This window comes from Daucus carota, chromosome 8 (assembly GCF_001625215.2).
Source record: "Daucus carota subsp. sativus chromosome 8, DH1 v3.0, whole genome shotgun sequence".
Classification (NCBI taxonomy): Eukaryota; Viridiplantae; Streptophyta; class Magnoliopsida; order Apiales; family Apiaceae; genus Daucus; species Daucus carota.
The window spans coordinates 29,842,911-29,865,173 of record NC_030388.2 but is presented as its reverse complement, the minus strand read 5'-3'; the positions used below and the strand labels follow the sequence as shown (position 1 = coordinate 29,865,173).

Below are 22,263 nucleotides of genomic sequence, written 5' to 3'. Positions count from 1 at the left end.
GGCTTCGACGTAGAGTTCCAAGAAGACCTACCACACACAGCCCGTCCAAAACCTCCTCAATTTATGCCTCACGTTTCACGAGTGCATTTCATAATTCATAATCACAATATCAACATTTTAACCACCTCGGTATCAACTTCTTAACTATCAGTTCTAGTATCAATGGTTGATCCCTCAACATTTATTATTCTACATTAGTATGATATTGTCGGTTTTAGACTATAATCAAATTCACACAAATTTATTTTTTGAAATCTCACCAAAAGAACAAGTTAATAAAATTATTTTGATTATTTATTTGAAGACAAATTTCCATAAACAGTGATTTGTGTTGAAATCCACTCAACAGAATCTATAAATCTTTAACTTTCGGTAAAAAGATGTGAGAATAATAATATTAAGGGACCGTTTGGGTGAATTTAAAATAAGTGCTTTTCACTTAAAGTAAAAAAATGAAAAGTTAGCATTCTCATCTTCTTTTTGACTTTTTACACAAATGTACTAATAAGTGTTTTCAACCCAAAATGGGACAAATTCATTTATTGTCATAAAAGCCTATAATATCCTATCTAATTTTAGATAAACAAAATTATAGTATTTTTGACAACTTTAGTTGCCAACCATTGGAGTGACTATTGATAAGAGGGGTGCCAAAAGTAACTTAAAAGAAAGAGAAAATAAAATATTGATATTTTTGATGAATAAGCATGTTTAGCAATTTTCGTTGGCACCTCACATCGGAGATGCTCTAAGTCATCGCCTGGGATTTTCATCCATTCATCCGTTAGACAACTGTAATTTGTGAACCAGTTCAAAGAACTGAGCAAGACTCGTAAGTCGTAAGTCATGACATTGCTAGTGGCGAACACTTGCCAAACTATTGTAACAGTCTCTATCTAACTCTGGTGACGGCCGTGGATATACATATTCAAGTATTCAACCACCTCCTGTTGTACCGCTTCCACAGCCGAGTCCATTCCCAAACTAACCTAGTTTGGAGTTGGTTTTCCCAATCTAACCTACTTTGTTCGATTCTTCCCAAACTAACCTACTTTACTATTCAAACTCAGTCTTTTCATTTTTCAGATTTTATTTCATTTATAAAAATCCTTTTATATTATATATATATAGTAATACCAAACGGGTTATATAAAATTCATAATTTATATTATTATTATATTAAAATTTATATTTTACGTAGATAATTATTATTGATTAATAAATAAATATTAAGTTAAGTATATTTATATTAAAATTTGTAATTAATTATTGACTTATATAAATAAATGAAATTTATATTTTTAAAATTATTTATTTTGTAATTTTTTTATGAATTGTCAAATCTACTGTAAAGTTGTCTGCTTGTAAGAAAATAATGTATCTGTGGAAACGAATTGTCACCTCAATGTAAGCTTTTTCTAGCTGCTATTCAAAATTTAAAACAGAGCAGTCTAGTCTAGTCAAACAGTAAGATTTTCAAAATAATTTTACTTTTTCAGCTGCATGCTATTCAAACTTTTCAGTGTATAGTCACTTCAACTGTTTTTAAAAATAATAATTCAACACCTCTAACATTATTATACCACTTGAAATGGCTATATATACATGCACTTAGACTCCTGCATTGAAACACAACATAACAAACAAAGGTACTTTTATTTAAATTTCTCTCAATTCTAGGTATTCTTATTATAAGCTTGTACACATTATACTAAATTTTGTCATTTGTATATTTTCATTTCAGATGGAAAATTCAAATTCAAACAATTATCCAGATTTTGGAGATCACTATGGAGATCATTTCATGAGTCAAAATAATAATTATTATGATAATTATAATCCTTTTCAGGCTCAAGATACAAATGTTGGTACTAGCCAAAATAACACAAATTTTTATCACTCCCAGGAAATTCAAATGGAAGAAATTATCAACGAGGGAGTAAGAAGATCAACTGCAGTCTATAATCTAAGCGAAACTGACAATTTTAACTCATATCAGGAAGTGGATAGTGAGGACTTGGATAGTGAAGAATTAGACGGTAGTGACGATGCGAATGATTCAGATTCATCAAGCGATGCAGGTGCTGATGGTCAAAATAATGAGGCAAATTATACGGAGGAACATACTCCTAGTGCGCCATGGTTTGCAACTGAAGATGTCACCAACAATGATCGCAATGGAAAATTGTTGATCGCAATGGGGTTCGATTCAAATAACCATCAATATCCACTTGCTTATGGCCTTGTTGATGAAGAAACAACAATCAATTGGTCATGGTTCTTACGTTTACTCCGAAGATATATATGCCAGGATAGGAGAGGAGTATGTATAATTTCAGATCGTCACGCTGGAATTATTGAAGCAATGAAAAAAGATCAAAATGGTTTCACCGGTGACATGGGTATACACCGTTTTTGTCTTCTACACATTCGTAGTAATTTCAGTTCAGCATATCCTGGAACACATTTGAAGATGTTATGTTGGCTAGCTGGAAATACATCTCAAGTGAGAAAGTTCGATGCAGCAATGAAGCAAATTAAAGAGCTCAATCCTGATGCAGAAAAATGGCTTCGTAATATCCCGCTTGAGATGTGGACAATGTCTTTTGATGGAGGACATCGTTATGGGCAAGCAACGACAAATATGATCGAAAGTTTCAACGGATGTATAAGATCTGCTCGTTTTCTGCCGGTCACATCAATGGTGGAGTATTTATATTATCGCTCCGTAAAACTTGTTGCAGAAAGACGTACACAGACCTTAAATGATCTCCAAAATGGTCATATTTATTGCCAGAAATCAAGAGAGCTATTCGAAAATATTGAAAAGAAGGCATCAGCACACAAAATCATCCCGTATAATGAACAAAGAGGAATTTTCGAAGTGACTACTGCTCGTTACAAGACTCAGAAGGGGTATTGGAAAGGTGGCAACAAGCATACAATTGACCTTGGTAAAGGCTTTTGCTCTTGTGGAAAATGGAGTCGATATCATTCCCCATGTTCGCACATAGTTGCGGGTTGTTTGATGTGCAGTCTTGATTGGAAACAATATATTGAACCATCTCATAGTTTGACAACATTATATGAGATGTGGAAATATGAATTTTTTCCACTCGCTAATCAAGCTTATTGGACATTTCCACTGGCAAATAATTGGGAAAGATATGGCACGCTCTTTCCAGATGAGAATTTGAAGAAGAAGAAAAATAAACGAGGATAGAGAGGTCAAAGTCAGCGTATTCGGACAGAGATGGACAATTCAAGAAAAGCTATAAGCTGTGGGAGATGTGGACAAGAAGGCCATACAAGACGTAGCTCACGATGTCCTCAAAATAAGCATTAGTAACGCATAAATGCATGTGTAATTGTCTTTTATTAATTATGAAGTCTTTTAATTTTAGTTGTAGTATTATTTTATATTATTTGTATTGTTTAATATATGTTTTGTATTTGAAAATTATGAAATTTGTGATATATTTATATATTTATAATTTATTATTATAAATGAAAGAATTCTAGTAAATTAAATAAAAATTTAAAAAATGAAAAGAAAATACAAAAACTGAGTTTGAACAGTAAAGTAGGTTAGTCTGGGAATGATTGAACAAAGTAGGTTAGTTTGGGAAAACCAACTCCAAACTAGATTAGTTTGGGAATGGACTCTCCACAGCCAGCACCAAATAAAATATATCTAGTACCCTCAAACATTTATTCTAGTTTATTCTGGTACGTTACTTGTGCATATGTAACCAATGTATCGTGGTAGAAATCAGAATTCAAAATTAATCAATTAATTTATTGATTCAAGATTTACATAGAATTTGTTTGAAATTCTTTGGATTAACGGAGATTTTTAGTCAAGTCGGAATGTATCAGTAAATCAATAAAATTCTTAAAATTAATCGAGTATTTTAGAATATTGAATGAATGTAGGTCACCGAACATATGCACCGTGCTTTATATGTTGAAGAAATCGATCATACGTCAATTTACACACATGCATGGCTATTTCTCAGTTTTCACTGAGGAAAGCTTGTTCAACTTCTTTTTACATGCACTGGGAGATCTTCGGGTTTAAGGCAAAGCTATGCAGTATCATGCATTGAAACATGAAAGCATTGACATTGTAACAGAAACGTTTCGGCCATAACTAGAATTGTTTGTTATTTGGCTTTCGGGTATGTGACAAGTGCGATGTACTAAGCTTGTGTTACTTCACTTCATGTAATGTCATAGGTTTCTTTTTCCAATATCTTGTGTTTTCTTACTTTTGTACCACACTCAACTAAATCACTAGAATAGTGTAATTATGTATTTACCGGATAATGATTGTGGTTGATCGTGATAACAGCTTGGAGCTTGATTAGCCTGGACAAATTAGTGCTTTATGTTGAATGGTAGGTGCTCGTGCGAAGATGTATAATTACATGTACATGATTAATGGTATATCTATCATATAGATATAATGAATACACTGGTATTATGTGTTTTAATAATCAAGGTTTAAGTTTAAGCAAGGTATATGATTGTTCGGTGAGTTTAAACTTTAAAGTTATGAGTTACTCCCTCCGTCCCAATGAATTGTATACAGTTTTCTTTTTGGGACTTCCCATCATATACATTCCAAAAGTAGTAAACTTTTATAATATAAAATATCATTACACCAATTACTTTTCTCCACTATCTCCATTTTATAATAATATAAACACTATTACACCCACTACTTCCTTCCACTATCTCAAATCTATTACTCCCTCTATTCCAAAATAATAGTCGCTTTGACTTTGTGCACGTATTTTGAGGTGTAAAAAAAACATATTTCTACACATTATTTTTGAAATTTTCTTTTTTTGAATAAAAGTTTAACATCTCTATTTTTATTCAGAAAAAGAAAATTTCAAAAATAACATGTAGAAGTATGTTTTTTTTGCACCTCAAAATACGTGTACAAAGTCAAAGCGACTATTATTTTGGAATGGAGGGAGTATTAAATATAAACGGGTCCCACCACTATACCTACTTTTCATCTAACTTTACTCATTTCTTACACCATTTCTTGGTCTCCGTGTCCCAGCCATTTGTATACAGATGACTGGGATGGAGGGAGTATGTTTTATATTGGACTTGGTGTGACTCAGCATGTTTGAATAATTTTATATTCTATGGATTATTAAAATAATAATATTTGATGATTTATTTATATAAAAGTTGAAATTGATTTATAATAAAAAAATATAAAAATGAAATAAGCTCATTAAAAAAATATATCTTACCAATTACAGGGTTAAAGTCAATTATTTCTAATTTTAAACCAATTTCCGACTAATTATAAAAATAAATATTTTTTCAGTTCCAATCGAAAAACACTTCAATCTCGAACATAAAAACCCGGTCAAATACGCTCACAGCTGCACTATGTCAGTTTCGACACGAGCTGTATAATCATAAGAATCATGTATTGAGATTTGAGAAGGATTGCGGTGTGGGCTTCAGATAATATTTAAAGTCATGCACTGATTACAGGTAATTATTTGTTTGATATTATAAGATGGAATTTAATATTTTAATCGAGCCACTCATCAGATGTAGGTTTTTCTTTTCTGGGCTTGTGGGAGAACTTTAATTAAAATTTTCACTTTGTCACGCGAAGTAATCAACGCTTCAAGGTCACTTTAAGTTGACATGGCCGAAATAAATATCATACAGTGATACAGTACATTATTCTTTTCTTATTTGCTGCCTACGCACACTAGTTTTAGCAAAATGAAAACGAAATAACTTGATATATGTGAGTATTTTCGACCTAATTCATTAAATTATAAAGAATTAGATAGATGTTTTATTCGGTTAGAATTTAAGTCGAATTTATTCAGTTCAATTAACTAAACTGAGTATATTCGTTTCGATTAACTAAACAGAATTATTTCGATTATTTTGATTGGATAGACCAATTAAATATTAGAATTTTGGATTAAATATGTCAAATGAAATAATAGTTAATATTAAATTCATATCATATTTACAGACTCAAATCTGTCACACTTTTGATGTAAATACACTCCATATACTACTGCAATTAAATTTATTGTACATGATTTCTAGCACAAATGCACATTATTCTACATTTTTTAATAATGTTATTAAAATCATAATACAGTACACTGAATTTTGTCTATCTTATCACATAGCATTGTAACAACTAAAACTACTTGTGTTTCTTTCGTCAAAAGAAATTTGGTATCAGACCAGATAATATCGACTTATGGATGATCGTAAAAGACAGACATCCCCACCGTATCCAGTAGGGAACACAGTCTAGTCAAATAATCTTTTTATTATAAAGTACCACACAGATGCAGGGTATCATTCTTATCATATCCAATTAGGTAATACGCTAAGTATAATACATATATACATATTTTTTTTTTATCTTTTATAAAATCTAACTACAAATTTTAGTGATAAATCGAAAATAAAATTATAAGTTTTTATATTTCAAAAATCTTTAAAAATTATACGATATACCAGTATTATTATACAACGGAATCATAATTATTGAATTATGTTGTTATGCAACCAATTTCGAAAATCAATTTTTATGTTCAAATTTGAAGTGTTAAATCATTTATATTACAATCATGTTTTAGATGTATTTTATAATAGAATTTATAATAATATTAATGATATATGACAGAATATTAATATTTTATATAACAAGGACTTTCCTGAAATGTTGCTTACAAATATATAACATACTATGTAAAAAAATATGCATTTCTGATAAGTGGAGACAATTGCCTGATTGAAATAATCAGAGCCGGTGATCCTTGTCTGGTTTCAGATACCGAAGACAACAAAATTTAAATAAAAAAGAATATGCACCGAAAGGCGCCGTATAAACTTAAATTTTAACACCGGCCATCATTTTATTTATATATCTCTATGTTCTGTTTGGTACAATCATCACTAATCTCTCCTCTTTCATAGTAGGGTCACGTTGCGAGCCGGACCGTTCATGCCACTTGAGAAGTCTGTATATTTTTTTTCAAAGTGAAAAAACTAAAGTTAAAGTTTATCCATTTTTCTATGTAATGCTAAAGGCGGAAATTTTTGTATTTTTATTATTTTGATTGACTCCTAACAGTGAACTTCCCTCAAATACATCAACCACACCAATCAAAATGATCTAAATGCAAAAATTCAATTCCCCCTTAGTATGGACACACACTAAACAATTTATAGTGAGTTAAATCTGATTCAGAGGAATTAATTAAATTTTAAAAAGAAACATGAAATAGTTACTGTTAAATCTTCGAACAAAAATAAATCTCTCCACAAAAGAAGACCTAGTTAAATTCTTTCTTCTTTTTTGAAAAGAGAAGACGTTAGTTATTTGAACTATCTTGTTTTCAATATATTTTATTGAAAAAAATCATATATAATATAAATACTCAAAATTCATTCTCTAACAAAATTATGAATATCAGAAATATTTAAAAAGATCTCATATGTACATATCTAAGCATAATGGATTTATTTTGAGAAAAAATGTCCGGTTTCTTATTATTTTTGAATATTTGCAGTTAAGCTGTTTAACTTATATAAAGTCGGTTTAACTTCCTTACAGAAAAAAAGTCGGTCTAAATTATATATAGTCTTTTATTTTTTAGACGAGGAGAGGATGGTCTCTAAATATGATACACTTTTTAATTTAATTTAATTAAATAAAAAAGCAATGTTGATATATGTATATAAGAGGAAAGTTCTATGGAGACCGCTATTTCATCGGAGACCACGCATGTTTTGCAATCAAAACACTATAAAATAAATTATTTTGTAAAATATGTTCTACGAATATCATGTATTCATTAAAATTGTTGAATATCATCTATGTTTAATAAGTAGATAATATATGTTCTGCAAGTTTAACAAATGTTCTGCAAACTGAATATATTTCATAGAACAAAACATTTTGTAATGTTCCACATGTAAAACTTATATGATATTCAAGATTTTAAATGAAATAATGATTTCGTAGAACATGAATTACAAAACTATACGTTTTGCAATATTTTTATGAAATATTTTACTTGCAGAACATATGTGGTCTCCAAGTCTCCGAAAAAAATGTGGTCTCCGTTGAACTTAACTCATGTATATAAATAGATGTGATCGAGAGAAATTATGCAGCATTCGGGGGAATGTGTACAAGAGACGAACATGTTGATGGCCATGAAATTAGGTGTAAAGCTTTTCATAAATTAAGCCGTGACCAACTTTCTGTTTCTCTAGGGTTGTAAAGATTTTTAACCAACAAAGGTGGCCAAATACTCCTCGGTCCTATTTTATTTGTCACATATCTATTTTTGTTGGTCAAATTTACTAACTTTTGATCAAAGATCATAAGTCACTCTTTTATTATTTTAAAAAACTGAAAATTACATCTTAAAATAGATTAAAAGTTATTTCCGGTGACATATTTTTTCTATTTTTTCAATTGATAAAATATTAATAAATTTCAGTCAAACTTTGATCAATTTGACCGGCACAAAACCAAATGTGACAACTAAAATTGGACGGAAGGAGTAGTAATTATCGAAAACAATCAGGTGAAAAGTAGATTTGTCGATGGTTGAGTTTGATTCGGATGAGCATAAATTCGTATGCATATATCTATTTAAATTTTGAAATTCAGTATAGATCCAATTATATATCATAGTTTAGAATTCTTAGAAATCATTTTCTTTCACCTTAAATTATGAAAACTTTGCTAGGAGTGGTATTTTTTCAGTCATCCGTGACCAGGTTCAATATACAACAGCTTCTTAAAATAAGGAAAAGCTTTGCATCTGATGTAAAGTTTTGGTACTTTACACAATTTGAAGAAATCTAGAGTCATACATTTGGAGCTTAAATAAACATAAATTAGCCTTTAACCAACCCTTTAGTAAAGGTAAAGTAACCCACTCTCCCGCAGTTGAAGGTCATTGTGTTATGGAAATGCTTTCTTTCACATTCTACGTGATCTAGGGACTCAAACTTGTACCTTAAACACTTTGTTAGTGCACCGCTTGTAAATTCTGAATAATTTTTGAGATATCGAATTTTTATAATTTTCAAGTTCTTGCTATCGACAAAATTATCTGTTTTGATGATATAATTTAGAAAAAGATTAAATAACATTAGCCTAATAATCTCAGAATACGTCTATGATATTCTTAAAATTTTAGATAGATCAATTATTTCATTTTTCATGTTAAAATATGATATGATCTTGATAATTCCTATTCCGAATATCTCGAAGTTTTACAAGAATTGATCACTTAATATGATATCAAAATTTAGACTTGCAGAAAACTTGAATTCAATTTTTTATTATCCCCGATATTCTTATAATCCAGTCTCGAGTGAGCTCGAGATTTTGAGAGAATGGTCACTGTTGTCGCAGGATAGAACAAGATTTTGAGCTTATTCGTAATATTATATCTGATTTATCCAAATGAAAGATGTATACATGTGTTTTTCTTTTTCATAATAAAATGCACCACTCTGTAGTCTGTACTTTCACATGACAATATATATGTGTGTTTCATCCTCCTCTGGTCAGAGAGGGGGACTTGATTTTCTCCCACTATCTACTGTCTTTTTTAGTTGCCTTCTGCAAGTAGAACAAGTAGAAACTCAGTTACAACACTGATCACTATCTAGCACTAGCACCACATGATAAAAATGGTGAATCTTCATCTAAAGTTGTTTCTCCTGTGCTCTCTTCTTGTTTTAGCCTCTGGGCATTCATCAAGAAACCTCCCAGTCATATCCTTTGATGAAGGCTACTCACAGCTCTTTGGAGATGATAATCTTATGCTTCTTGAAGATGGGAAATCAGTGCACATTTCCCTAGATCAAAGAACAGGTCTTTTATTATCTTTGTAGTGTTATTTAGCTTCTTTTTTGTTATGATTCATTTAATTCTTGTAAAAGATTTTGCATTTAAATATGTTTTGGGTAACATGCACAGGCTCTGGATTTGTGTCACAAGATCTTTATCTTCATGGGTTCTTTAGTGCTTCAATTAAGCTACCTGCAGATTACACTGCTGGAGTTGTTGTTGCATTTTATGTAAGTACTTTATTTACCACTAATTATAATAGCTGTGTTTCTGGACCCAGGACATGGGATGACGGAGAATAAGACTTTATCACTAGGCTATCCCGTCATGCTCTTTTGAGATTAATTGAATCCATGATGGCTTGATAAAACTTTCATTTTTGTGCTAATTTATGTTGGTTTGAGGCTTGATCCTTAGGTAACTTAATAAGCCTGCTTAATTGAATCGAATATGAACAATTATCGAAAGATTATCTCAAATGGTTAAGTTAACTTTTGGCATGTATAGATCTTTTCACTTATTGCAGAGTCTTCTAAACTCACATGTTACATAATTCTTAAATTCCTTCATTTCTTAGAAGTAACTGCTGGAATTTTTTTGTTGATTATAGATGTCGAACGGAGACATTTATGAGAAGACTCATGATGAAATTGATTTTGAGTTTCTGGGGAATATCAGAGGCAAGAATTGGAGGGTCCAGACCAACGTTTACGGAAATGGCAGCACCAACTTTGGGAGAGAAGAAAGATATGATCTGTGGTTTGATCCTTCCGAAGATTACCACCATTACAGTATACTGTGGACTGAGAATCAGATCATGTAAGAAATTATAAACCTTTCCGAGATGCAGCGCTTTACTTTTTCCATATTCCCATACAAATCATATTTTTTAATTAAGCTACTTCATCACTTGAAACATATCTAATAAGTATTAAGTAATAATTATTATGTATTATGTATGAACTCATATATTAAGACTATAAGACGCTTGTAATTTTTATAGTTTTGTGAATTCCGCGGATTCCCTGATCCAGCCACTCACCTTAGATTAATTTTAAGCTGTAACATCCAACACGGAACCTTGTCAACTTTACTGTTTTTAACATTTAAGTGTGATACTCTTGATCAATATCAATGCTTTATATAATAATCTGATTTTAGCTGATTTTGGATATGAATACATAATAGTAAGTGTCTGTCTGTCTATCACACAGTCTCAAACATACACAAATGTATAGTTGGCAGCTGGTCTAGAACATACGAATGATAATAGCATACAACTGGAAAAAAAACAGTATGAGACAATTTTCCGCTGAATGATACTGTAGCACCCCCGTGTATACATCAAAAGGGGTAACATGTCCAGCGTTTTTTTTCCACTGAACATATTCTTCTACTAACATACGTATGTCGTAGGTCAGGACCCGGACCCATATAGTTATAGTTGGATTCCCTGACTGTGTTGGATATAGTAGTGCATGTTGGTTTTGAATTTTTGTTTTTATCTGTAAGCTCAACTAACAAGGAAAAAGAGATTCCTCTGCATTTATAATGATTTGTCACCCCCTTCCCACTTGTTCCTTGTTTTACCTCTCTTTCAAAGATTAAATATGCAAAACTGACTCATTGTGTGTTCTGTTTGTGTCTGTTTTTCGAAAATGCATTGATCCACTTCTGTTTGTTTTGCTGCTTTTTTAAAATTTTGATGCAGCTTTTATGTGGACAATGTTCCTATTAGAGAGATCAAGAAAACCGAAGCAATGGGTAGGGCCTTCCCTTCGAAACCAATGACTTTGTATGCAACAATATGGGACGGGTCCGATTGGGCCACTAATGGTGGTCGATACAGGGTTAGTTACAAGTATGCCCCTTACGTGGCACGATTCTCAGACTTTGTGCTCCATGGCTGTTCCGTCGATCCTGTTGAGCAATTCTCCAAATGTGACAATGCACCAAAGTCTAGGTCCATTCCTACTGGCATCACACAAGAACAGAGGGCTAAAATGCAGCAGTTCCGAAAGAAGCACATGCAGTACTCCTACTGCTATGATAGAACCAGGTACAGGGCTCCTCCTTCTGAGTGCACAATTGATCTCAATGAAGCGAAAAGACTCCAAGGATTTGATCCGGTCACATTTGGTGGAACTCGACGCCACCATAGTAAACGACATCACCATAACAAATTAACTCTAAATAGGTTCACCGCTATCTGAAAAATGACCAATTAAGGTATCCACCCTTATCAATTTATCTACTTTCGATGTATAGAGTACAAAGAGAAGCAAGGTTGTTATGCATATGTTAATCTCCATTGATGCTTTATAAAGGTTGTCACTTGTCAGACCCTCATGGTTTCCAATAAACATATTGCCATATGCTAATTAGTAGTAGTATTTTCGCATTTAGGCCATGTTTTCGAGTCTGCTAAATAACAGGATTCGTTTATTTTATACACCCATGTCTTTGTATGAAAGCTGAACTCTCAGTTTTTGTCAAGATTGAGACCTGTCAATTCGATTTTCGTCGAAATCTGAGACTTGTCGAGTTGATATATGCAAGACTGGGACTTGTCAAGAAAGAGGTTATATCTACGGAGGGATCAGATTTGTCATATTATGTAGGAACATGGGGAAGTTAGAATTATCAAGTAGTTGTATCTTGGATGGTTGTAGCTCTGGAGGCTGCACCTACCTGCACATTAAATAGATTTGAAATTAGAGGTCGGAAATAATCAGTTAACTCAGCCGAGTACTTAGAGATCGAGGTGAAAAAAGTCATATTTAACCAAGTACGTTATTAGTTGAGTACTACTAGTACTTAGATATGATCGAAGTGAAAAAAGTCATATTTAACCAAGTACTCGGTTATTAGTTGAGTACTACTTAGATGTGATGACTAAAAATGATTACTAACAAAATTTTAAATGCTCCACGGATACAATCCATTTTCGATTTTTATAACCTTGACAAAATATAATGATGCAAGTAGATACAACCCATTTTCGATTAGAAGGAAAGACGCTAGTGCGTGTACAACTTGAATATAACTGATTTTCGATTTTTATGACCTCGAGTCCTTGACAGTAATATAATAAAAGTAGAAGAAAGATGTCAGTACTAAAGATACCGTCGCAGCGACCTCTGATAATGAAACTTGAACCATTTTTCTTTCACAAGGTAAAATGCAAAGCTTTGATTATCCAACCCCATGTAGGAAATTTGTCTTCAAACATTCTGACGTCTTTACAACACAAGAAGAGATCACCATGTGACCCAAGCAAGTAAAACTGAGGAAAGGGAATCACCAGGTCACGGTGCCACCTGTTTATGGCCATAACATCGTAAATGGTAGCTTACCTATCACTTGAAGTTTAAAATGACTTCCAAGTAATCTTACACAGACAGGTATATCAAATCTTGTAAAAGCGCACACACAAATTAGAAAGAGACGATAAAAGGCAATTAAATCTGATAAAACTGTCATAATCACCCTCATGCATAATTTGGCAGGAGGTGTTGCAAAGCAAAAATCTATAGTTGCTAGCATCTACGAGCATAGTTACTCGGTTTTCTTATGAGACTAAGATAACAAGAGATACATAGCTAAATTTCTCAACAGAAGGTATACTTGTTGACATCTTTAAGTTGTCGCCTCTGTGATTGTAGGCTCTTGTTGGTTGAAGCTCTAATCCGAGCATTCAGCTTCCTTCCTCTCTATCATTTTGATAAAATTGTGCACAATCGTCTTTCCTTCAGTAGTTATAATGCTTTCTGGATGGAATTGGACACCCTGAGTTTACATGCAGATAGTTACTATATAAATCAATTCTTTGGTGATTAGTAAATGGAAGAAAAAAGTAAAAATTCAAACAGGGGAAAAACGATTATAGGAAACTTGAAGGCTAGTAACCAGATAGGCAGATAGCATGAAAATCAATAACAACGAAACTACAATCTTTATTATTACAGTGCAAATGAAATATGCAACTGAACAGAGCAACAGGCTATAAGTAAGAAAGGGATTGGTTGTGTGGCGGTGTGCACGCCCTCACAAACCTCGAGAAAATCTGCTTCCTATGATCTAAGTCCAGACCAAACCTGCTGGCGTGCTAGATGTAATTTTGAAGTACATAACCAATAATAGGAGTAATATCTTGACAGTAAAAATCATTGGGGTTAGGTAGCAATCACTTCTTACGACAATGCATTGCAATCACCAAATATAGAAAATCATCATGAGCAGACAGTTCAATCTCGTATCATTATATTAAGGTAACATAACTGGAATATAAAAATCTTACCTGCAGATACTTGTACTTTTTGTGACGAGCAGCCATAATCAATCCATCTTCGGTCCATGCGGTCATCTCAAGAACGTCAGCAGGAAAACTCTCCTTTTCAATCACGAGGCTGTGATATCTGCCAGCAGTGAAGGGGCTGGGAAGCAATAGGAAACAAATTATTAAAATTTGAAATAGAAGAATATTAGAGGATACTTCTCTGCACTGCAACATTAAGCTGATGGCAGCGTGCACTAGCAAAACGTCAATTACCAAAATACAATAACTACCTACACAGGCCTCCAATGACAGTCTACTTATGGACTTGGTAGGTTACTAGATGTTGTCGGGACAGGAACTTACTTTGATAAACCTGAAAATAAACCCTCTTGATCCCCCTCGTTGTAGTACACAAGAGAACTCTTTCCATGCATAACCCCATAAGGAGAGCGCACAATTTTCCCTGCCAAAGATGGTGCAGAGGTAAAAAAAACCTCACAGAATACCTCAATAAATAAAAACTGTTGCAATCTATTAAAAAGAAAAATTGTCTACTACTTGATTTTCACAGATTAAAACACTATTATCTAAGAAAAGGTAGCTAGTCGTCATTTTCCCTATAAGTGTGATAGCATAAGTCTGAAACATGAAATATGATCTACTCATGTTAGATAACTTTGATGTCTGGTCTCCTGATTTATGCTGCCTTAAGTGAATCCGGATGCGACAGCTTCCATCTACTTCTCCTTATTACGCAAGCCATAACACAACAAAGGCCTACTCCCAGTGTGTAATTTGGTAATCCAGCACATAGGCCATAAGACCTATCTACTAGCAGTTCAAGATTTGGTATTTACAACCCAAAAGAATATTCATGTTATGGACGGAATATTTTATGTCATGTCAGATTAGTAACGAAGCATAGATGAACATATATTTTTGGCTCACCTCCAAAAGCCTCACCAATGCACTGCAAGCCCATGCACACACCAAAGAGGGGGACAGTGGGTCCAAGTTCTAACACAGTTTGCAATGATATTCCTGAATCTTGAGGAGCACCTGATGACAAAATATATGATAATATGTTGCTATAACAACAGAAAACTAAACAAGCAGCCCAACTGACAAAACCGTACCTGGCCCGGGAGATATAAGGATTCCTCGTGGATTTTTCCTAAGAAACGACAACAAGCAGTAAATTTCAGATAAGGTGTTTATTTATTATATAATATTTGAAATATGAATTGCATTTATATACAATTACTGAATCGCGCATTGCGTCCTTGCCCAAAAAAAACAGATGATATGCATGCCTAAATAGGAACCCTATAATCATTTTATACCGAGATCACAAAACATGGTATCAATGTCTTGCAATAATTTTACCTCTTCAGCTCATCCAGTGTAAGCTCATCGTTACGATACACCTCGAAGTCAAATCCCAGTTCTCCAATATACTACGCAATCACACAAGGAATAATCAGTATAACGTTTTACCGGCAACACAAATCAAAAGAATATTTCACAAAACAGAAATTCAAAGTTGTACATTTGACAACAAATGATGCTCAAAACTATGCACCAACTACCAAGAGGCATATGAAGGAGAAAGCCCTTAGAGTCCTGAATGAACGACACACAATAAGGAACGAAAATTGCTCTGATTTATCTTCTCTTTTTCCTTATAAAACAAGATTACCAAAAAATACAAACTTTACCACTAGAGCCAAACATCTTGTCATCATTTTCCCACCATAATACTTAAGCCCAGGAAATAAAACTCGACCTTCCGTCATTCTTGCATTTTACCAGCACAACACTTGTTCTCACTCCGGCAACCCAATCACGGTAAAATTAACAAATACAAAAATACAACAGTAGTTTCACCAGCATTATTCGATACAATTTCATCAGAATTCAAGAGTTCTATACCAAGAACTAACAAGACCCCGAAAAATGAAGCCTTAAACATCCAAGACAGAAATGTGACAATACAAGTATTCTAACAAAATCTACAAATTCATCATAAATCATTCGAAATCACTCAATTAAGCTAAACAATCACACAAACACAAACACACACACAATCATCAAATACCCATATGAGCACAAAACAAAACATAATCAAAGGTAAGAACAATAGACCTGACAAAGATTGTAAGTGAAGCTGTCATAATTATCAATAACAACAATTGGGTCTGTCTTCTTTTTCTCTCCCGACACAGCATTCACCGCCTCCGATGTTTTCGCAGACAAAGCCTGGGCTGTCCGAAACCCACCCGCCGGCGCATAAAAAGAAGATGCTAAAATGGGCTTGTGGCTATTCAAAGGGAAATTGACGAGACTGTTTGTAGCACATTTCGGGGGCTGTAACGCCAGTACAGGATGCGTCAGAAGAGTTGAAGAGAACACGCTGTTGAGACTCGACATAGTTTTGAATAGTTGAGGTGGTGCTTAGAATTTGGTCGCGAAGTTGCATCATATTTATATGGATCTCATGGGGGTTTTGAATTTTGATGGGTCAAACAATTGGTTGGGGGTTTTCTGTTGGTCATTAGGCCCACCTAATTATTTGGTATATTAAGATTCTTTAACGTATTTTCTTCCTCTTTTTTTTTTGAAACATCCATTTTTTTTAGTATTTGTGATAAAATTGAGATTTTTTGAAAAAATTTTGAGTATCAGTTATTCTAATTGGATTCATTGGTTCTTTTTGTTATTCATTTTTATGGTATCATTGATGTAGGGGTACAATGAGTAAGTCTATGATCATGGAATATTTTTATATTTATGTGTAAAATAGTATTATAAAATGGATTTTTTAAAAAATTTCTACGGATTTGTGTATGAAACGGGATAAAACAGATTTTTTGTAATCTTTTTAACGGTTTGTGTTTGTGAAACAGTTTTTTTTAAGTTTCTTTTTCCGTTTCTCTTGTAACGGTTTGTTTGGAATTTCTTTTTAATTTATTAATTTTATATCGGTGCAAAAATCAAACTTGTTATCAAGTATCTAAAAATGAGACTCAGTTCAATTTATTATTTAAATATACTCAAGAAAACAAATGAATAACATAATTTATATATCGGTTTCTCTAGTGTGTGACCATGAGCACATGTCAAGCACTAAAACTCATAAGTTTGACATACCTATCAGTATATTTCATCACTCTCAAATAACTTGATTTCGGAGAAGAAAACAAGAAATCAGCAATGCCCAGTTCAAAAATAAAAATAAAAAATGTGTCATATTATAAAAGTGGAGAGAAGATCTAGATTGAAGAGAATGAAACTGAAACTGAGTTTTAAGAGAACGCTTCTACGAACTCTTAAAAATCAGAGAAGAGTTACATGAAATAGGGTTAGAAACTCGAATGGAGAAGAGAACGCAACTTAATCAGTTCTTGAGAAATCACACATCAAGAGGTTTAAATTAGGAATCGTAACATTTTCGTATCCGAAACAAGATAAAGTTTTCAATATCCGAGACCATCTGCATCTAATGGAGAAATCATGTGATGTGATGCTATATAATACATTTGATATGTACTCACAAAACCCGTCTTCAAGTGATATCGACTTCATGTAACAGATAGAACTTCAAAATCATGTTTGACGAGTTAATCTGAGCTAAGGTCCGGTCTTCATGTGATATCGAGTTCATATAAACAGATAGAGTTTCAAAATCCCACATCAGATGAAGTTTCGATTTATAATTTAATTTTTATTAAATTTATCATAGAAGATACGTGAATCGCACGGATAGCCGATTGTTAAAAGCAAAATCCTAAGTTTTTGGTCAAAATTTATTTTAATAGGAATATTTTAATTTTGACTAAAACATTATACAATATTACAATTTAAGCTAAAATATTATAAAATTAACCGATTTATAGAGATTTCTATTTTATAATATATTTTAATAACATAATTTATTATAACTAAGATATATTATAATTAACTAAAATATGAGTACAAAATTGAACGATTAATTTATCGCCGTCCGCCGGTATTTGTAAAAAAGGTCAGAGCTAAGGAGCTACAGGCCTACATAACCTTATTTGCAGACACGAGGGGAAGAACTCAAAGAAGCTTAAAAGAAAGTGGAAACATGGTAGAAACAGAACACCCACGTCTTCTACTCCACCAATTCATATCCCCAGATCTTTGTAAGGTTGTATAATTATATATCACATATGCTCACATCTGTACATACATATGATTGTGTTTAATTAATGTTAATGTTCTGCAGGAACTAGAGTTCATTCACAAGAGTTGTAGCACAACTGGGTACAGGTCAAATGTGTTCTCCACTACTCTCTCTCATCTCATTGCTACAAATTCTTCTCAATTGATCATCCCTTTTGTCTCCATTAGAGGTGAACCCTTCTTTAATTTTGTTCCAATGGTGATGTTTTTTGAGTTAGTTTGCTTAAAGAATTGATAAAAATTGAATCTTCATGTGAAAGACAAAGTTATGCTTTTGAATGTTTGTTTTGCTTAAATGAATAAAAATTGAATCTTTAATGTGAAAGTTATGTTCTTGAATGTTTGTTTTGCTTAAAATTAATAAAAGTTGTGTCTTTTGTGTGAAAGTTGTGTTCTTGATTGTTTATTTGTGAATGGTAGAGAGGTTGAAGGAGAAAGTTGAGGAATTTTTCGGGTGCGAGTTTGAGCTTTTTATTGAATTCACTGGTTTAATCAGGTTGGCTACTTCTTTGTGATTTGAATTTTTTGTTTTGCTTGTTTTGATTTGAAGTCGTGAAGAATTTGATTCGTTTGTTGTGTAAGTGCGGCGTACTTTACTAATTAGACAGTGAAATTCTAGAAGTGAGCTAAAAGTTATGCCTTTCCAGTTTCCACTATTTAGTTTGGTAAGCAGAAAGCAGAGTCCATGTTTGTTTTTTGATCAGCTGATTATACTAGTGATATTTCTGTGGTCTTTTGACAATTTAGCTGGACTAGAGGAGCAAGTATTGGATGGCATAGCGATGATAACAGACCTTATCTCAAACAAAGACACTTTGCGGTGCGTAAAAACCTAATTCACTCCAGTCGTGTATAAATCCTCATTTCTTGTTTCTTTATCGTAATCATGTACTGATATTTTTTACACTATGCTTTGTACCATCTTGACTATTGGTTATTGTAATGTATATAAATGTAGGCATGATTTGCCATTATTTTCTGTTATAATTCAGAATCTACATCTTCTTTGAAAACTGAAATCCGGTCGATATGATTTAGGCAGTGTAGCCTAAATTGTTTTTCTTACATTGAGTATATGTAAAGTACTCCTGACTTTCTTCTTTGTTAGTGAAGGCAGTGTGCTACTTGAATAGTTATGGGATTGATTTTGAAGGAGGAGTTTTCCACTTTCAGCATGGGAAACCTGCCAGTGTTGCGCCCATGACAGGTGTAAGTTGCATTTTTTTCTTGCATCGGAATGGAAGTAGTAGAATGAGTAGAACAAGTCTTAGGTTTGTGTGTGTGTATCTATATATATCATATATGCTATTCAAGATAATAAAATAAATCCACCTCTCCCTGATACTAAATGGATAGATAGTTTGGTGTTGCTGATTGCTATTACTTTGTCTGGGCTACTTGAAATATGAGCCAGTTTATCTTAGATGCGCATTTCCAGATTGTAGTTGACACTAATTAGCATTGCTTTTTTGTGTAGGACGTTCTGATATATACTGCTGACAGTCGGAACATTCATTCTGTAGATGAGGTAGACCTTACATATTCTGCCTTTCACATCCCATGTATTCTAACTGGCTTCTAATCGCTATTATTATCCATAAATGCATGTTGGTCAGTAGGTTTTCTTGCCCTTCATGCATTTTACTTCTTCAATATTCTCTATCTTTGCCTTTTATTAAACTGCAGAATGACATGTGTTGGTATTTCAAACCCCTACCCAAAATGTAAAAAAAAAAGTGAGAAACAATTTAAATTTTAATTGTAATCATGTTCACCAGTTCCAGCTATGATTTCTTGCAAGTTACTGAATTAGCAAGATGTTTCGACAAAACCAGTTTGTAGACTTACAGCTTTTTATGAACTTAGTTGATGGCTTCCTGAAATTGTACTTTTATAAGTATATGCCTATATGGTATATATTGGCTATATTTTAATACCACCTGAACTGATAAACTAGCTACTTCGGTTCTTAATTTTTTGTGCAATTGTGGTTCCTAATTGATGTACAGTCAGCGGTTTTCTATTCGGGATGTCTTTGTTTCCCATTTGTGCTAGTTGATAAGAAACAGACTTAATTCCTATACTTACACATCGACATTGGTCCAGTGAAGAGATTAGAGCCAAATTTGTTGTTTAGACGGACTGAATCTTATTGACATATGAATATACTTGCTTATTAATGATGGGAGAATTGTTGTTCTCTATGTCTTTTAAAAAAATAATGGCTATATCTTATATATTTCAAGAAATGCTAGGGATTATGCCAAAGGTTTTAATTAGTTGTGCTTGTGTAATCCTAGAAAAGAGACTGTGTTAGTTATGCTTGTGTAATCCTAGAAAAGAGACCGTGTCCATGTTTAGAAAATTCATATTTAGCTTATGTCCAGCATATACATTCAATTTAGTTTTACTCTTTTTTGCCCAAAAGCTTGATCTTCACTTGATATGTATTCTACAGATCATTGATGGAGAGAGACTAACGCTTACGTTGTGGTTCACTCGTGATGCATCTCATGATGAAGATGCTAAACTAATCTCATTTCTGTCCAGTACACTATTAGATAGCTCGGACACCAATATTAATCATTTATTACCTTCCCCAGCATCCAACAATATGTACTGGTTTCCCCCAGACCAAGCTTCAAATTACCAGTCAGGATTTGACTTGCGTTGTGCAAGAATATATATTGCTGGATATGATATATATTGTTCTCGGGACAAGGGCTATTCCTTGGCAGATGATTTGTCTGACAGTTTTGTTGAACTACTAAATGAGCCATTACAATTAGCTTGGAGAAACCAATTGCTCAAAAAGGAATTTGTCAACATATTGCATGCCCTACAGGTATATTGTTTGTGAAATATTGTTTGTTTAAATTTGTAGTGTTGTTCAGAAATCAGAAACAAACCTAATATAATCTCAAGGCTGACCTTAACAACCACCGGATAAGATCACCTTTAGGTCACTTGCACCTTTTACTTGTAAATTTACAAGTCTGTTCTGTACCGAGTTCATTATAAGATGTTCTCATATGGGAGAAGACGAAGAAGAAATTGCTAGACAACTTAGTAAGAGTGTCAATTATATAAAATCCTGCCATAATATTTGTTGTCTTGACACGGCTCCAACAAGTAATTACTATGTCACATACTCAATTACATTCAATTTTAATTCCTTACCTTGAGAATGGAATGCGTTGCACTACGGGGGGTGTCATGCATGTAATACACATAATGTTCTGGTTACTAAATACTTGAAACTGAAAATTTTCTGCAACACGTGTAAAACAGGTCCTGCAGTTTTACTATTGGAAGCACACCGAGTGGCAGCCATCCGACTATAAAGCAAATAATGATGATGTTGTTCAAATGTCAGAATCACTACTGGAGAGGATTCAAAATTTAAAACTTCAGTTTGTTAGGAATTATCGGAGTGTAGAAGCCATTTTCCCAGACAGGACTGGTGGGAGAAGCTTATTAGAACAATCTATTGACTGGGCGAGTTTTTCTGCTGCAAATGTTGCCTGGGAGGCATATACTAGTAAGTTACACCAAGAAATCCTTAATAGCTTTCCAGAATGGAAAATGCATAACTCTATGTTTTCAAATCCATCAACAGAGTCATGACTACTGCTGTATTAGCGATTGTTAGCTTTATTGAGCTGTTAAAAGTTTGATTCCCTTATTATGTTCTTTTACATTCACATTCTATACATTTTTCAGGAACACCACCGATTACATAATATGCAATACAACCCATAGATAGATTTATGCCTGTCAATCAAGGAACAGATATAAGAGTGTCCATTTTAATATTACTCTCTGCCTTCCCGGACACACACATGGTTTGCCTTGCCTCGTGGGACTGACCAGCACCACTTTT

General features: G+C 33.2%; 4 protein-coding genes across 4 annotated transcripts; 3 read left to right on the top strand and 1 right to left on the bottom strand.

Annotated features, from left to right (window-relative positions):
- The first annotated feature begins 1,915 nt into the window (after window positions 1-1,915).
- On the top strand, window positions 1,916-3,223 carry LOC135148534 (uncharacterized). The gene has a single exon (XM_064083829.1). The coding sequence runs from the start codon at window positions 1,916-1,918 to the stop codon at window positions 3,221-3,223; it is 1,308 nt and encodes a 435-aa protein (XP_063939899.1).
- A 6,289-nt stretch (window positions 3,224-9,512) lies between these two features.
- On the top strand, window positions 9,513-12,237 carry LOC108197403 (probable xyloglucan endotransglucosylase/hydrolase protein 28). Its single transcript, XM_017365009.2, has 4 exons — window positions 9,513-9,916; window positions 10,022-10,122; window positions 10,503-10,711; window positions 11,604-12,237. Exons 1-4 carry the CDS (start codon window positions 9,724-9,726, stop codon window positions 12,103-12,105), a joined length of 1,005 nt encoding a protein of 334 aa, XP_017220498.1. The 5' UTR covers window positions 9,513-9,723; the 3' UTR covers window positions 12,106-12,237.
- Window positions 12,238-13,329: 1,092 nt separating this feature from the next.
- On the bottom strand, window positions 13,330-16,704 carry LOC108199427 (anthranilate synthase beta subunit 2, chloroplastic-like). The gene is made up of 7 exons (XM_017367234.2): window positions 16,317-16,704; window positions 15,558-15,628; window positions 15,308-15,345; window positions 15,120-15,230; window positions 14,535-14,634; window positions 14,193-14,328; window positions 13,330-13,681 (listed from the first exon to the last, which is right to left on the bottom strand). The coding sequence occupies exons 1-7, from the start codon at window positions 16,599-16,601 to the stop codon at window positions 13,577-13,579; spliced, it is 846 nt and encodes a 281-aa protein (XP_017222723.1). The 5' UTR covers window positions 16,602-16,704; the 3' UTR covers window positions 13,330-13,576.
- A 1,476-nt stretch (window positions 16,705-18,180) lies between these two features.
- Window positions 18,181-22,145, top strand: LOC108199425 (uncharacterized). Its single transcript, XM_017367231.2, has 8 exons — window positions 18,181-18,345; window positions 18,424-18,550; window positions 18,801-18,876; window positions 19,128-19,200; window positions 19,494-19,589; window positions 19,858-19,908; window positions 20,839-21,225; window positions 21,672-22,145. Exons 1-8 carry the CDS (start codon window positions 18,283-18,285, stop codon window positions 22,005-22,007), a joined length of 1,209 nt encoding a protein of 402 aa, XP_017222720.1. The 5' UTR covers window positions 18,181-18,282; the 3' UTR covers window positions 22,008-22,145.
- The last annotated feature ends 118 nt before the right edge of the window (window positions 22,146-22,263 follow it).

Bases quoted from the DNA above. Each gene is read 5' to 3' on its own strand.
- LOC108199425 (XM_017367231.2), top strand. From the start codon at position 18,283: ATGGTAGAAACAGAACACCCACGTCTTCTACTCCACCAATTCATATCC. The intron at 18,551-18,800 runs GTGAACCCTTCT...TGTGAATGGTAG, and splicing joins CCCTTTTGTCTCCATTAGAG to AGAGGTTGAAGGAGAAAGTT. The intron at 19,590-19,857 runs GTAAGTTGCATT...TTTTTTGTGTAG, and splicing joins GTGTTGCGCCCATGACAGGT to GACGTTCTGATATATACTGC.
- LOC108199427 (XM_017367234.2), bottom strand. From the start codon at position 16,601: ATGTCGAGTCTCAACAGCGTGTTCTCTTCAACTCTTCTGACGCATCCT. The intron at 15,629-16,316 runs GTCTATTGTTCT...GTGATTGCGTAG, and splicing joins TCACTTACAATCTTTGTCAG to TATATTGGAGAACTGGGATT. The intron at 14,635-15,119 runs GTGAGCCAAAAA...CATCTTTGGCAG, and splicing joins CATTGGTGAGGCTTTTGGAG to GGAAAATTGTGCGCTCTCCT.
- LOC135148534 (XM_064083829.1), top strand. From the start codon at position 1,916: ATGGAAGAAATTATCAACGAGGGAGTAAGAAGATCAACTGCAGTCTAT.
- LOC108197403 (XM_017365009.2), top strand. From the start codon at position 9,724: ATGATAAAAATGGTGAATCTTCATCTAAAGTTGTTTCTCCTGTGCTCT. The intron at 10,123-10,502 runs GTAAGTACTTTA...TGTTGATTATAG, and splicing joins GAGTTGTTGTTGCATTTTAT to ATGTCGAACGGAGACATTTA. The intron at 10,712-11,603 runs GTAAGAAATTAT...ATTTTGATGCAG, and splicing joins TGGACTGAGAATCAGATCAT to CTTTTATGTGGACAATGTTC.